Raw genomic sequence first — 15,918 nt, 5'->3', positions numbered from 1 at the left:
ATCCCGCTCCTCAAGTTCATCCGAGACATTTCGCAGCCCGACTCCCCTGCCCTCCATTACTGCACACCGTGATATCACCGACTTCCCTCTCTCTATGCAAGCAGGACCCATTTGGCATCAACTTCCCCAAGCAGAACAATACCGACACTCTCAACGGTAGGAATGAGACATCTGGGCAAGGAGGATCATCACCTAGAAGTGGCGACGTTGCGTCTGCTGCACCTAAACCTCTCGACCTTCCCACTCCGTCTTGATGTTTTCCAGGTGCTGCTTCACCCCCACCATATCATTGATGCTTGGAAAGAACGATCGCATACCCGATTCGACGGCGCTCAATTCCGTACCCTGTTGCAGCAGATACCGCACCCAACCCGTCATGACATCTGTCCATCCAGCCGGCTGCTCGGGGCCTTGCACCCGCTCTTGCAGCGAGAGTGGTCCCGACAGCGGAGACAGATCCATCTCGGTGCCGTCTTGGCGGTGTAGTTGATTCTGTACGATCGCGGCATCTGCAGAGCTGTGAGCTATGTATACTCGCTTCATCCTTGAGATCCAACTTACTATCTCGGAGCTTTGAAAGGATGTTAGCAAGGTCTTTTGAGGCTTTACTTGGTTCATTCCCATGTACCCCTTGCAATTCAGGAGCTTGCTCTGAAATGTGCTTTAGCTCATGGATCGAAACCCAGCCACGTGGGATCGGACCAGTCGATGGAGTCAAGGTCGAAGGGGTCAGACGTACCCTGAATCGATGCATCCGTCCCTTGGAGAGCATGCGCGGTCGCAGCGTCCATATATTCAGGCTCGTTCTGAGACCCTGGCGCCGTAGGCTTCGGTGTGGTTGTGAAAGGACGTTCGGTGGGTTTTTGTGTGCTGTTAGATGTGGAAGTGTTGCTGAAGGGGGTCTGAGGATTATCATTCAGATCGCATGGGAAAGTACTGTTTCCGTTGAGTTGGAGTAATGGGGCCGCACTTAGTCCGCCATTTGCACCAAATGATGGCCCTGAAGCCGGCCCTGACCCAGTGACGGCGCCTTGCTTTCCCTTTCCCTTATCACTGTTTCTGTATATCCTCTCAAGAATATCCTCTTTCATGACATCTCCGCGCTCGCCCGCGAGGATTTTGGTCAGACCACCAATAACCGCATAGCATTCAACCAATTGTGCATGCAGCGCTGGTCGCTCTCTCGGATCCAAATAGTCGAACGCATCGGAGCTCGCGACAACTCGATCCAGCCTACCCTGGAAATCCTCATAGTCGACCACGGCGCCTTCCTCGATCGTAGATCTGATATCTCGCACCGCTTTATTCGCAAGGACGAGTTCATTCAGGAGATTGCGATGCTTTTCGTCAAGGCCCAATGTGGCTATTTCGTTGAAGAGTTTTAAAGCTCGAGCCAGTTCCTGCGCCATGAGAGTGATCTGCGCCCCGCTCTTGGTCTGCCTGGCCAGTGCTTTCTGATTCTCGTAGGCTACGACGTCTCGGCTCAACCGCTCGTTCTCTGCTCTGACGGTTTTGAGAGTGCTTTCCGACTCCCGTTTAGCGTCAAACGCTTCTTTCAATCTCGCCTTGTGCAATTCGATGTACCCATCTCGCTTTTTGACCTCCTCGTGCAGAAGGACCTGGTTCAATGGACCTGTGTCATTCTGAGCTCCTGATTGAGTCTGGGAAATCGCATGCTCGGATTCGAATTGGGTCTTGTAACTCGCTATCTCCGTTTCGAATTGGGTCCGGGACTGGGTCTGGAGCAACGACCGCTCCACCTCGACAGCGCGCGACACAGCTCGATTAAAAACCCACCTCACTTGACATTTTCTGACCTTCATTTGCTTCTTGTGCTCCACTCCAGTCCGACGACGGAGCCTCTGCAGTTCTCGATTGGAGTGCGACTTGAGCTTCACCGCAAACTGCCCCCTTAGCGAGCATGTCCGAGACTCCGACTGAACCCGGCCAATTTCCCGCTCCGCAGCGAGCGCTTTCTGCTTCTCCTCCTCACACTCTCGGCGAATATCCTGCTCCCTAGCATCTCGCCCATCGGTCACGCGACACTTCGCACGCTCCTTATCAAGCGCTTCTTGCTTCTCCTCATCACATCGGCGCCGAATGTCCTGCTCCCACATCTTCTGACCCTGAACCGCCGCTTCCCAAGCTCGAGCCCACTCTTGAATATCATCCGTCAAACAAACTATCTTCTCCCGGAGTTCACCGTTCTCCTTGCGTAGTTGTTCGACAAGCACCGACACTCCCTCCTCTCCAGACGGTATGAACGTGGGTTGCTGATCCACGTTGTATGCGCTCAGGACTTTGTCTTTGGCATCCTCTTCTTTCTTGGTGCACAACGACTCCCAATATGCTGCCCTCTTCTCGGTAACCACGAGCTGGTCCTGGAGCCCTTTGGCACGACCTCCAGCTTCCAATGCCTTTGAATCCGCCTTTCCCCGCTTCGACTCCAAAGCTTCATTCTCCACTTTGAGCTTCTTGATTTCACGATCGGCCGCCAGCTTCGCGCGCTCAACGCCATCTTTCTCCTTGATGGCTTCCCTCTTGGCCTTACAATCATCTTCAGCTTCGGCACCTAGACGACGGATCTCGGAATCACGGTCGTAGATGCAGGTTTGCAGGGTTTTGATTTCCTCGTCTTTGGCTGCTAATTCCTCCACCCTTTCTTTCTTCGCTTCGGAGAGCTCCTCACGGAGCGCATTGGCTTCCCGATTGCAGTCGAACGTGAAGGTTTGCGCAGCCCGTAGCTCTTTGATCTTCGCTTCGGCTACGGCCATGTCTGTGTTATGCTTGGTCCATATTCCTGTAATCTGGCGCTCCGCCGCGGCTGCCGCGTGCGCAGCTGCCTCCTTCTGAGCCTCCAACTCATATTTGCTTTCTCGCAGGCTGCTCTCGTGTGCATCGGTAGCGCGAGCATTCTCCATAAGCATAGTGTCTTTGTCTCGCTCTGATTCTTGAACTTGACGCTCGAGGTCATCGATCTGTCGTTGCATCGCGGCTCTTGCTCGGACAGCCGCCTTCTTCGCATCTCTCACCTCGTGCTTTCGCGCCTCTGCCTCCTCTGTCATCTTCTTTATGGTCATTGAAGCTTTGTCTTGCCATTTCAGATGTTGCACGTTGTCCTGTCGTAAAGTCCAATTCTGTCCGATGAGTTCTGGGTCAATGCGGTGTGTTATGAGGTTCGCGATTTCTGTTCCGATGTGTGGACCCGAGTTCTCCTGTTGGTGCTCATCATTCTGGTCTCTGAGATCGGTGTCATTGGTCGATTCTAGGCCAGACTCCGCGCCACTGGTGACCTCTTCAACACTGACGTCCTTGCCTGCAAAATCTTGGACGGCACCAGAATGCTGGGGCTCGATCCATGCCACTATCCCGGTGTTTTCTTTATCCGTTGAACAAGCTTGCGCAGATGTGGCATGTAGGTCGACGGAAGGAAGCGAATAGGTGGAATCGGGTTCCGTCTTCACGACTTCAAGGATGTCGTGGTCCTCCAACGCGCCAATAGTTTCCACCAAATCGAGGACAGCGTCCCAGATATGCTGTGCGAGAGACATCGCTGTGACGAGAAGCTAGGTGTCTAAGTCACCACCACGGGTACAAGACGTAGGTGTTGAGATTGAAAACGCAAGAAGGTGTCATGGAGTGGATGTAGGAACAGCACGGTAGATGTGGTTGTATGTACGAATATGAGAACAGGAAGAATAACGCGAGTGCGTTATTGTTGGTGGTGACAAAAAGAGCGTTGGTACTGTTGTCGCTGTCCGTTGAACAAGTGAATGCCTTCAACCTCTCAAAAACTTCGCTCGGCCAATCGAATTTCCGGCGTGTGTCATCAGCCTCGGTAAAGGCAGCATTACCGCGCAAAAAGTGTTAACACTTTATATTTATACCCAACATAAGATTTGTTTTTCGCCGACAACCCATGCTGCATACTTCGTGATGGCCCATCATCAACTTTGACAAGCGACCCTAACTATCTCTCTGAGGTTGAAGACGAGGAGAAGGAGACCGGAAGAAGAAATTCAGATCCTTTTACGCTACGCGACTTGGGGACAAAGAATGCTTTCACGCCTTTTTTTCTCTTTTCCCTTTGTTGCTGTCAAAGCTGCGACTGCCGACTTTGATGTCCTGACAAACTCCAATCAACAGCATCGTTAGTAGGTAGGTTGAAGTAGACGGGTATTGGACTACTTATCCAGCAACAGTCCAACTTTGCAATCCTCTTCGCAGTCATCGTTCCCGCCCGGGGCGTATAGGGTACTGAATCACCATGCCCGCTCGCACGATGAGATCGATATTTCCTAAGAGAATGAGCACGAGCATTCAAGCCACAAGGTAATCAATCATACGATGTGTAGCCCTCCACGTTCTGCATTCCTCATTCCCCCTTCCCTTGCCAGAAGTGCATATCATATCAACCATTTCATTCCATCAACTCCACGCTCTCAAACCATATCAACCCGGCTATCAACCCCTCCCTGAGACCAAAGCTCTTCGCTTATTCCCGCGCTCCATCCCTTCTACCCAACATCGAGCGTCGCCGTGGTCGTCTCGGCTGTTATGGATTCCTCGCCAGGTGGAACGCACTATCCCCCAATCTTCTCCGGTATTCGTTCCTCCCAAACGGACAAGAGAAAAACAGTGAAACGCTCAAAGAGTCACGATAAGGCCGGTAAAACATAGTCTCAAAAAACATAGCACGTAGACAGGGTCGAGACCAAAAAAGGGCATGAAATCCCGCGTCGGTAGTTCAAAGCCTCCGAGTCTGAGTGCGAAAAAGCTTCTACGTTGACAGATGCGAACAATCTGGCATCGGCACTCGTAGAGTAGTAGATACGAGGAGGACGAGCGGACGCATTAACATATACTAGGGTTGGGAGGGACAAGGCTGGACAAAGGGCATACTTTTAAGCTGGTGAGTATGTATAGCCTAGCACTCGTGTCGAGCACTCAAGCCAACACGAGGAGATTCCAACCCGCTAGCATAGTCCCCAGGCCTTCACACCTGAAATCGCACATCCACTCACTCGAAGCGGCCTCAATCTAACCGCCAACCTTTTCCCCCACGACGGAAATGTCATGCGTGACCAGAACGTCCCCGCTGCCTTCCCGAACATCGCCTACTCCCACGTTGACACTCTCGCCGTCGCGTGTTTCCCCTCGCACCATCATGTAGGGATCCTGGAACGCTTTTGTCCGAACGCCATGCCCGCTGCCGCTCGGGTACCCGTCGTGCACTCTTTTGTTGCTGCCATCGTATGGTTGGCTGGTGGTGAATGCGGAGTCGCCGAGGATGGCGACCAAGAGGGGTCGGAGGGAAGGGAGGCATGCTGGACGTCTTGTCAGAGAGGAAGTCGGTGGCCGAGAGGCTTGTGGGGCGAGAGAGAGGAAGAGGAGGCGAGATCTTGCCGTGCCAGAAGGAGGGAAGGAGGGAAGGGGAGAACTACCTGACACGATGCCAATGTTGACTTCCACGGCCGTCCAGGTTGAAGAGCCGATGAAAAGCCAGGTGACGTCCGTGGACGAGGTGTGGAAGAGTTGGGTGGCCATTATATAGAGACGGACGATTGAAATGATGCAGATACTATTGGGGAACATGTCAGTATCTGGATGGCATTCGGTCTTTCATTGAAGCAAGACTAGTGTGATAAGGAGGTGCGAAGAGAGTGGGTGCTTACAATCCACCAAGTCCAAAAACACCGCACAAAGCAATTTTTTGCGCCCTTCGTTGATGGAGGCGCCATATGTACGGGATTGGGAGCAACAGAAGAGCCCAATCCGTGACGATGTTGGGCACCGCATTACCAATAAAGAAAGCGTAGACGTTCACGGCACATGTAGGGTTTGTAGACTTGTCCCACTGAGAGATTGTTCAGTCAGTGCCTCTCTTTCGGAACATAGCCTTGAGTAGGAAGACGTGACAAGCAGGGGTCCACTCACAAAGCCTTGGACGGGGCTGCATTGGAAGATTGTGGTAACAACCTAGTCAAGCGACGCTTAGCGAAATCTTGCTGGAGCGTAGAAAGGCTTTAGAGCATACCACTGCGATGGCCCATCCCGTAACAATCGAGGCCAAAATCATTATCGGGATCCGTATACTTGTCTTTCCAAAAATTCGTATGAGGAACAGCAAAATTGAGAACTTGGTAAGGCAGAGCGTCAAGGTATAGAGTATCTCGCAGACGAACAGGCTGAGGTAGAAGTGCTTGACGCCTTCCAGCCCGTATAATTCGATGTGCCTCCCGACTCCACGACGAACCCCTGGCGAATTGTTCCCCAGTCAGTCTCATTACATGGCAAGCGTGATGATCTGCTTACATGTTATCATGTCAACAAAGTTCCCAGTCGCACAAGCCAAAGATGCACAAATGGCATAATCATCGAGCCATATTCCGGCTTTGGAAAAGTATTTCCGGGCAGAGAGACGAAGTCCAACTGCTAATACAGCAAGCGCGTAAGTAGAGATGTAAGCGCCATAAAGTTGTGGTTGACGATTCTCTGAAAGATATGCTTTCTCCTGTGGAGATGTCATACTTGTAGAGTATGGAGGTAGAGAAGGAAAAGGTCGAGCGTGGAGAAAGAGGAATAAGCGGGCTACTAACATCAAGCACGAGATTTAGAGTAGACCTGTACTGTTGTATTAAAGGGGCGAAGGATCAAGCCACCCTCAACTCCACGACTTCTGCACACGAAAACAGACTAGGCTACACGGCCCATGTACGCAAGTCATGGAGTCCATGTGGGTGTGGTCAATGAACGAAAATTCCGGGCCATTCCATGCTGAGATGTAAAGTATATCTCCGAAGGGGTTTAAGATGCGCGAACCCCAACAAATGACTGGTGCGTATGACACTTCGACGAGTTTCAGATCTTACATACACAGGCTGCTGTTGCGTCCAGGATATTTGGGATTCGGCGTTCCCCATTCTTACTAAGCCCAGTTGGGCTCACCAGCAGGAGAAGGAAGTGATTGGGCAACCTGAACCGAAGCAACCCCCCTATTTTGATTTATCTGCATCCACATTCACCACATCCTCTCATTCGATAGAGGCCCAGCCTTTCGCGTCCTGTTTCACCGTGACACTCAGATAGTTGGGATACTGCATGCGATGTGGGCACTTTGGCTTTGTACGGACGCGAATAGAATCTCTGGTCGGCTTCAATTGGCCAACTTGCTACGCACTGGGACCAAGTTCGCCAACTCTTTCCAAATCGACCAATGTGCCAAGACCTTGCCAAGGTCTATCCTGCTTACCACGAGATGGTACGGTACCATTAGGATACTAGGATTAACACGTGGCACCGTGGTCCCATACTGTTCTGTGGTAGTACCATCGTTCCTCGATGGGCCAATTCAGGACCTCGCTGCCGCCGTCTCTATGACTTTCTGGAAAAACGTCGAGCCTAAGAAGTCCGGAGCCGATGTACGGTAGTCTTCGACTCAATGATCAATCCTGGATCCAAGAGGACCCGAGGAAGACGGAGCTATGGATGTTCGGTAGAGTGACCAGGCCAATCGACTTCCGGATGATTCTTTGGCCCTGAATTGCTGTGATTCAGCCCCAAAAACCAGCAGAACTGGTGGAGGAAGTAGTGTACTGTACCTACCGGGTTAATTGTCATATAAAAGACCACATCGTTATAAGGCCCCTTTGCATATAAGATACCGTTCAAAATAACGGTTTTCAGACGTAGGCCATAATTAGACTGTAAGATATGGGTCCTAGTACAGAGGTCTGCACCGAAAGTCCTGCACCCGCCAAGACTCTTGCGCTTAGACTTCGGATAACGCCCCACCTAAAGGGTTATCTGGACAATACGTCTGGAGTTCTTCGGAATCGCACCTAGCCTTAGCTAGGTTTCGGGGCTTAATACCCCTATCAAGCTAAAAGAAGTACCTAAAGTCCCATCCATGCGCTGTGAAATATATTTCTAGGCTTCCCCTCTACAGGGCCGCTTTCCGAAAGTAGGGTTAGGGCTACACTAGTGCGTGTGCAGGACTTTCGGTGCAGACCTCTGTAGCCTGCTGAGTAATGGTACTTAATCGTACTAGGCCCCCAGGGCAAAATCAGGAATATCCATTCAAGTCCATTGGGAATCTATTGAGTAAACCCTCACAGTAGCAAGGCAAGTAGAATAATGAGTAGTCGGAGTAGGTACAGGCCATTTGCGGTACACTACGCCCCCAAATCAGGTACCATCCCCCGTACAGAGGTATTTTCCCGTCTAACAAGGGCGTCTCTCCGAGCTCTCTAATTGGCGACAGTGAGCTTAGTAAGACCATTGACTAGCGCCTTAGGCCATACGATACCACAGTGTTATAAGGCCCCTTTACATATAAAATACGGTTCCAAACGATGATCAGATGGACGCTTCGGCTATATGGTAGTATCTTATATGCCAATTAACCCGGTATGTTATCTTCTCGCGTCTCCGGCCGTCCGGGACCAAGTGGGGCCCAAAAATAGCTTGGCGTACCTTCGGGAGGAAAGGGGCAATCCCGAGCTCATCCTTCTCCCTTCTCCGCGTGAGTGCATTTAATCAAGTACTCCGTAGAGCTAAGCGGGCCATATGCAACACCCTGGAAAGGGAAAAGGGGTTTACTCTAGATATCTTGGAAAGTGGGGGCACACAGCGACTTGCGACTTGACGCCCGGCGCCGCGAACTGATTTCCGTGAGCCGATAGGTAGTCGATAGTCAGCACTAGATATGTCGTGTCATGCATTTCATAGCATACATATGCACTCATCCGTCACTATCAACATTGGGGCCGATTGTTGCTGGATGGAAGAAAGGCGGGGGAGCTGGGATGTGATGATGACGACGAGGCGGAGATCTCTGCTTCATGAGGTTAGTAATTTCTAACCCGTCCACAACATGTAAAGGTGGAAAGACCATGGATGCAGATTGGAGCTTCACGCATCGTCGGCGCCGGTGCACCTGTTCCTACCGTGCTTACTACCGTGCTTAGCAAGTCATATCTTAGCAATTTAGTAGTACAAGTACCTTCTCTTGGCAGAACATCCAAACATTACTGTCCTTGCAACGCATTAGCTTCTAGCTAACAAAACGCACGATAGAACTTCGCGCGACCTATGAAACTCCAGATCTGCTTAAAAAAGAATCGCGACGCTGAAATTTTGCTGCAGGTCGCTTTATTATTGAGTGGTGCCGTAGTGAAAGTCGGCAGCCCCTGAATCCTACTACCTGCCGAGAGACGAGATAAACTTAGCCCCACACACCATCACGGGATGGGAGCAGGCACTCTTCACTCGGACCTACTGAGCATTGGGAACATTCTGTTGGATGTTGCCATGTGTGATGTGAAAAACGTGGAAAGAGAAGACGCGATCGAGGGATCTCGATACGACTTTCTGCTCGCTGAAAGCGCGTAGCCTTGTCCGTATGCCTAAGCTGTGCATGCGAGTATTTTATCACAGCAGTCAACATGTTCTCCTCATTTCTTATGCCTGACTCCAAGGTTTCAGGTCGGTCTGGAGAACAGCTATCGAACAGGAGTTCCAATATATATATCCATCTCGTATCCGCATCAATTTCAATCCCTCCGTACCCTTCCAAGCATGGCCGCAACAAAGCCGACCATCCTCCTCATCCCCGGCGCCTGGTTCCACCCCTCAACCTACGATGCTTTCCTCTCCCGCCTCCAACACCTCTCCTTCCCCACCGCATACGCTTCCTATCCCTCCCTGAACCCCTCCCACCCCGCATCCGCCGACGCAGCCGCCGACACCGAAACCGTCCTCAAGCGCTCTCTCCTCCCCCTGATCGAGACCGAAGGCAAGGACGTCGTCATCGTGATGCACTCCTACGGCGGCGTGCCCGGAAGCGGCGCGGCGCGGGGATTAAGCAAGGTGCAGCGGAGTGGCGAGGGGAAAAAGGGGGGGGTTGTGGGCCTGGTACACATTTCCGGGTTCGTCTTGCCCGGCGGGGCGAGCGTGGCGGACGGACAAGGGGGCGAACTGCCCGGATGGGTGAAACAAAACGAGGTCCCGTCCACCGTCTCTTCTAGCTAGCTCGCTACCACCATCATCCCTCCCCTCCATCTCGTCGTCTCTCCGCCCGCAATCCCCACTCCCGCTCACCTTCACAGCCATCCCCCGGCCTCACCATGCCCGCAAACCCCCTCGCCATCCTCTCCGCCGACATCGACCCCCCCGTCGCCGCGGCCAACGCCTCCCGGCTCGTCCCGCACGCGCTGCTGGCCTTCAAGTCCCCCGCCCCGGCGCCCGCGTGGACGGGCCCGGGCTTCGAGCGGAGGCTGGCCTACCTCGTGTGCACGGAAGACGAAGCGATACCCAAGTTCGGCCAGGAGGCCATGATGCAGGGGACCGGGGTGGAGTGGGCCGTGCGGGAGATGGCGGGGAGTCACAACGCTCCGTTTTTGAAGAAGGCGGACGAGACGGCTGGGGCGGTGGACGCGTTCGTGGAGGGGTTTTTGAAGTTGGGAACGTGAGGGGCGGAGACGAGGCCTCGGGAGGAATCGCCACGGTGGGATTGTGGGTTCGTGTGCCGCGCTCTACATATCAATATGAATTTTCACATAAATTCATACACTCGCCCTCTACCAGCGTATGACTCGTCTTCCGATACCGTCTCTTTCAGAGCCATGGCATTCTTTCGTCCCGCCTGCCGACGCCTGTACATTGCTACTGTTTCTACACCAGGTCTACTTCGCACAGACACGGGATTCCTCTTGGTGTTGGAGTACGATCGATGCCTATCCAGGCCTACGAGCCCCGGCGCACATCCGGCCCAGTCATATATACCCTTATTCAGCCGTGCCTGTGACGATATAAGTCGAGTAACTGCTGACGAGGGAAGTAAATGAGTTCATGGTTTCTAGTGGACAGCCAATCCTGCATCAACCGTTCTACACAGTGGACATTTGTCGCATTCTCCCGACTAAGGAAATGACCAATTTTTAGAAAGTGACAGTCCCTCCTCTTTCCCCACCCACCCACTTCCAATCTCACCCCCAACGATGCCCAGTCACCGAGACAAGCTAAAGCTTCGCCCTCCCCCCCTCCCCCGCACCCACCCCCAACTCCTCCACCGAAACCATCCTCGCCCCATACACCTCCTCCGCAAAGCTCTCCCATTCCGCCACCCCCGCCCGCAAATTCCCCACGCATCCCTTCACCACGCTGATCCAGAACCCCTTCTGGAACCCCGACCGCGCCGTCGCGTCCACGCACACGTCGCCGTACAGCCCCGCCAGCAACAGGTGCCGGACGCCGCGGGCGCGGAGGTGGGGCTCGAAGGCCGGCAGCAGGAAGGGGTCGAAGAGGGCGTGTTTGTCGAAGACGCGCTCGGTGGGGAGGGGGGCGATGGGGGGGATGAAGGCGGCGCCGGGGGTGCCGGGGACGCAGTTGGCGGGGCGGGCGGAGCGGGTGGTCCAGGGGGTGGGGTGGTGCGAGGGGGGGCTGAGGAAGCGGATGTGGATTGGTTCTATGTCTTTGATTGAGGGGGAGGTCGAGGTGGGGTTTGGAGACGGGGAGGGAAGTGCTTGGGTCTGTGCGGTGCGGATGTGGGAGAGCAGACGAGAGATGTTGTTGGTGATGGTGGGGAGGGATGGAGAGGAGGCGTTGATGGAGGCGGCGAAATCTTGTTGGAAGTCGATGATTAGGAGGGCTGTCTTCAAGCCGAGGGTGGGGAGGTGGGGGTTTGGTGTTAAGGTTTCGGGCGTGGTGGGTATGGGTGACGGTCGTCGGGCGAGCGAGAGAGAGGTTGGTTGGCTGTATAGGTTTGCGAGGTGATGAAGGATAGCTGAGACGTAGGCAGCGGTGGTGGAGGTGCCGCCTTGGTCTGGCGTGCAGTTTTTCTGTTGGGCCATTGTTTCGATGGCGTTATTCATGTTGGATTCTACGCCTTTGCATCGACCGTGACGTTCGAGGATTGCAGCAGCTGCTTTCAGGGTTGCGGATGGATTTACAATTCCCTTGCCGGTAAGGTCGTCCGCGGAACCGTGAACGGTTTGGTACTCCACCAACTCGCTCGTTGGAGGCGATAGGTAGACGTTCTCGGAATAGCTGGTCTCTTGAACACCCTGTCCGAACATGTCAAGGAACAGTACTTCCATGATGTCTGCGTACTCATTGCCGGCGATGATCAACTGATGCCCTTGAACCCCGAATGCGAGTATGTTTCTGTTCATTGTGTCCGGCTGGATGAATTGGATACTCAAACCATGCTCCTGTGACCACTCTCGGGCCCAGACGTCGAAAATGCCGTCAAAGAGATGATGCTTGTAAACCAATGTCAAAGAGTCGATCTTGGTGTTCTCGCCCCAGCATCTACGGGCCCGGGATAGAGAGTAAGTAACGATGCGATTGAATATGGCCTTGTCGAATTGACATGAGCGCGAAACTGCTAGCGCGTCCAAGGAGTAAGTATTCGACCCAGTATAGAAGCCCTGAGCTTGATCACGGATGAGAAGGATTTCTGCCGATTGCTTGTGGAAATGTTCAACTTTAACAGCTTCCAAATGCTGTCTGACCAAATACAATGATTGCGCGGTGAAAGCCGTTCGAAAAATGACATTGGTACCCTGCGCAGCCTGCTTTCTACAGAAGTCTTCATAATGCGTTGCGTCCAGCGCTGTCTCATCGCGAATGTGCTGAAGGTCATATCCAGCTGAGAAAAGCGAGTGATACGAATGATAGATTCGCGACGATTGGTAGACTTTTACCTGAACGCTGAAATGACGGGCAAGCTGATTGAGTACTTTGACGAACACATCGGCTAATTCTGGGCCTGTACCTCGGCCAACCGCAACGCCTACCTCCAGGATGTCGGTCTTTGGTATCATTGTTGTTTGCAACAAGACTTTTGCATTCGATAGTCTTGCATGTAGAAGGTACTCGAAGCCAGGACACTTTGATAGTGGGTCCTGACAAACTTCTCAATGGTTCGGTCGGTCGGTCCAAAGCCCTGGACTGGTCCACACTTATCTGCTTTCTTTTGTTTGGCGAGGATATCTTCGAGGACACATGCGAAGGTGTGAGGCACTCTTTTAATGCAGGTTAATGTTGCCTTGTTTGAAATGAAGTCTGGGTATAACGGTTCCACTACTTCAGTATTCAAGGGTGTGAAAAAAATTCTATAATGCAGGTCAATTTTGTTGTGCTTTGAGACAATTCCGCAGGAAATGGATTCTACTGCTTTAACACTTAAGGGTGTAAATATGAGCCTTCTATGCAGGTTAGAGTTGCTCTGTTTCGAACCAATACTGCAGCCGAGTGACGCATCCGACTACTTCAATCATTAAGGGTATGAAGAGCACTCTTTCATGCAGGTCAAAGTTGCTGTCTTTCGAGGCAATCCTGCAGAAAATAGATCCGACTTCCTGGGTCAGAAAACGGATCCGATTTCCTCGGTCAGAAAACGGATCCGATTTCCTCGGTCAGAAAACCGATCCGACTGCTTTGAAGAAAAAGTATTTTCTTCGATGCAGAGGCGCGAACAAGGATAGGCTAGAGTAAAAGAGGAAACTCATGCGATGCAATACTTTGTATCACTAGCGTACCCACTAGTCAGATCTCACTGCATTTCGCATGATGCACGGGTGCATGGCTAGTGCGATAATTGCATCGGCGAGGCGAGTAATACTTTTCTAGCATCCTTTGCACCCCAGTCTACCACCATTTTCAGAGCCTTGCAGATCATCTTCTCATTCCAAGTCTTCTGACCGCTGGGCTGCCTGAAAGACCATATTTCCCATCACATTTCGATGATGGCGTTGAGCAACGTGAGTCCCGACTTCAATCTAGCAGATGGACGTGGATATATGCTAGGCAGGAGCTATGCTGCTGCCTCGCGCCTGAATTTCCAGCATTATCTCTGGAAAGAATCACTCCATTTCAGCCTCCATCCTTCCATATCCATTCCGACAGATGCCCGTATTGCCGACGTCGCAACAGGAACAGCGATTTGGCTTATAGACGTTGCCCGTGAGTATTCGACAGCGAAGCTAGATGGCTTCGATATCAATACATCCCAAGCGCCACCTAAACAATGGCTGTCTCCAAATTTCACATTGAAGACATGGAACGTTTTCGACCCTGTACCGGAGTCCATGATAGGCGTCTATGACGTTGTTCACGTCCGATTACTTGTACTTGTCGTGCAGAATAGTGACCCAAGACACATTCTTCGTAATCTTCTTCGAATGCTCAAACCCGGCGGTTACATCCAATGGGATGAACTCAACTACCCTGGTACACATGTCAGAACTAGCAACAGTTCCTTACACACTCCAGCCTTGCATGAGCTGCGAGAGATGGTGTATTCGCGGGGCAGAAATGATTGGACGTTACAATTGCCCGATTTTTTCGCCGAGCAAGGCCTGCTGGATACCATGATCTATCACTTCCAGGACCCACCAGAATTAGCAAGGGCGAATGGCGAGCAGCACTTATTGACGATGGAGGAGTTCGCATCAAGTCTTGCAAAAACAGACCACAGAGAGGAGGCGACAAAGATTTTTAGCCTTATACAAGACGTGGGCCAAGAGGTCTTGAATGGAGCTGCCTTGTCCATGCCAAGGGTGGTCTGTGTAGGGAAAAAAGCAAGCGGGGAAACCAGGCGTGAGTAACATTGTTTACTTCCACGTTAGATCTCGCAATGCATGTTCCTGAGCACCATTTCATCAACCAAGTCCAACAGCAGATCTTCCCATCCCATGCCTATACGTACTTGTGACTAATGATGATTAGAGTAGCGTGTCAATGGTACAAAGCCAACATCGGTCCTCGCTTGAAGCCAAAGATAAGAAAAGTGTATGAGACTTGGGCTGGATTTACGGACAGTGAGCTTATTCCCCATCTGCATCGAATAGTGAGTACCCCGACGAGATTTGCACTTCTGTCGTTGCTATTTAACAAGCCTACTAGCGAGACAGAGCATGGCTGCACGGTGGCTACCCATGCATCGGAGAATGGGTCTTCCTACTGCCGAGTATCTCAAGTTTTCCCGAGTATCCCGAAGTCCTAGCACGAGCACTGGCTGGAGATACCATCCTGGATCTGGGCTGTGGTCTGGGGCAGGACTTGCGGCTCTTGGCCGCGGATGGAACATCCCCACGGAACATGTATGCAAGCGACATCAGCAGGGAGCTGTGGGATCTGGGTTTTGAACTGTTCAACGACCGAAACAAGATGGTGGCAAATTTCCTACAGACGAATATCTGTGATACCGGCTCTGGTCTAGAGCAGTGGAAGGGAATGTTCGATATTATCATCGCAAATCAATTCTTCCACCTGTTCGACTGGGAAGGGCAGGCATCGATAATGAAGAGGGTGGTTGAGCTTTCAAAGTCCGGAACTATTCTCATCGGGTATCAACGTGCGCAGGTGCCTCCGAGGGAGCTCGACAGACCGTGGGGGAACATGTTTTTCCATGATGACGAAACTTTTCGAAAGCTTTGGCAAAGAGTGGAGTTGGAAACGAAAAGCAAATGGGATCTGGAAGTCAAACTTGTGGATTTAAGAGAGTGGGGTATGGAGGAGGAGGATATTGACTGGATGCCGGAGGGTAGGAAAGGTATCAACTTTGTGGTTAGAAGACGAAGTTGAGAGAGCCTGAGAGGCGGGGTGTGACTTGGCCAGCAATAGAACAAAAAGGTGACCAGAGATCCAGAATTTCGAGGTACTAGTGCTGGACAACGATCCCTTGTAGCCATCACCCAAGAGGCTTTGTGTTGCCATTTTCAGCAACATATTACTTCTGTCGTGACTCGTGATTTTCGTACTCGCGCTGTCCAGAAGTGATATACTTAGTAAGACGAGGACACCAATAGATCGAGCGACATCCGGCTAAGTGGAAGGATCTATTGGTGTCCTCGTCCTATCAAGTATCTTCTTTTCTGGACAGCACGAGTATTCTGGTGGCTTGGCGCTGAT

The 15,918-nt window shown here is 52.1% G+C and overlaps 4 protein-coding genes across 4 annotated transcripts; 2 read left to right on the top strand and 2 right to left on the bottom strand.

The window, feature by feature from the left end:
- Positions 1 to 222: 222 nt before the first annotated feature.
- On the bottom strand, positions 223 to 3,551 carry HO133_003144 (uncharacterized protein; the record flags this gene model as incomplete). Its single annotated transcript, XM_037294068.1, has 2 exons — positions 223 to 509; positions 740 to 3,551. 2 exons carry the CDS (start codon positions 3,549 to 3,551, stop codon positions 223 to 225), a joined length of 3,099 nt encoding a protein of 1,032 aa, XP_037150146.1.
- A 6,028-nt stretch (positions 3,552 to 9,579) lies between these two features.
- Positions 9,580 to 10,472, top strand: HO133_003143 (uncharacterized protein; the record flags this gene model as incomplete). Its single annotated transcript, XM_037294067.1, is given in 2 exon segments — positions 9,580 to 10,017; positions 10,029 to 10,472. 2 exon segments carry the CDS (start codon positions 9,580 to 9,582, stop codon positions 10,470 to 10,472), a joined length of 882 nt encoding a protein of 293 aa, XP_037150145.1.
- Positions 10,473 to 11,021: 549 nt separating this feature from the next.
- HO133_003142 (uncharacterized protein) lies at positions 11,022 to 12,827 on the bottom strand (the record flags this gene model as incomplete). The annotated part of the gene is made up of 1 exon (XM_037294066.1): positions 11,022 to 12,827. One exon carries the CDS (start codon positions 12,825 to 12,827, stop codon positions 11,022 to 11,024), a length of 1,806 nt encoding a protein of 601 aa, XP_037150144.1.
- A 924-nt stretch (positions 12,828 to 13,751) lies between these two features.
- Positions 13,752 to 15,591, top strand: HO133_003141 (uncharacterized protein; the record flags this gene model as incomplete). The annotated part of the gene is made up of 3 exons (XM_037294065.1): positions 13,752 to 14,604; positions 14,736 to 14,854; positions 14,911 to 15,591. 3 exons carry the CDS (start codon positions 13,752 to 13,754, stop codon positions 15,589 to 15,591), a joined length of 1,653 nt encoding a protein of 550 aa, XP_037150143.1.
- Positions 15,592 to 15,918: the final 327 nt, after the last annotated feature.

The sequence above is a fragment of the Letharia lupina genome, assembly GCF_014066315.1.
Source record: "Letharia lupina isolate WasteWater1 chromosome Unknown contig_16, whole genome shotgun sequence".
Classification (NCBI taxonomy): domain Eukaryota; kingdom Fungi; phylum Ascomycota; class Lecanoromycetes; order Lecanorales; family Parmeliaceae; genus Letharia; species Letharia lupina.
The sequence above is the reverse complement of the archived record's forward strand: the minus strand, read 5'-3'. Positions and strand labels throughout refer to the sequence as shown.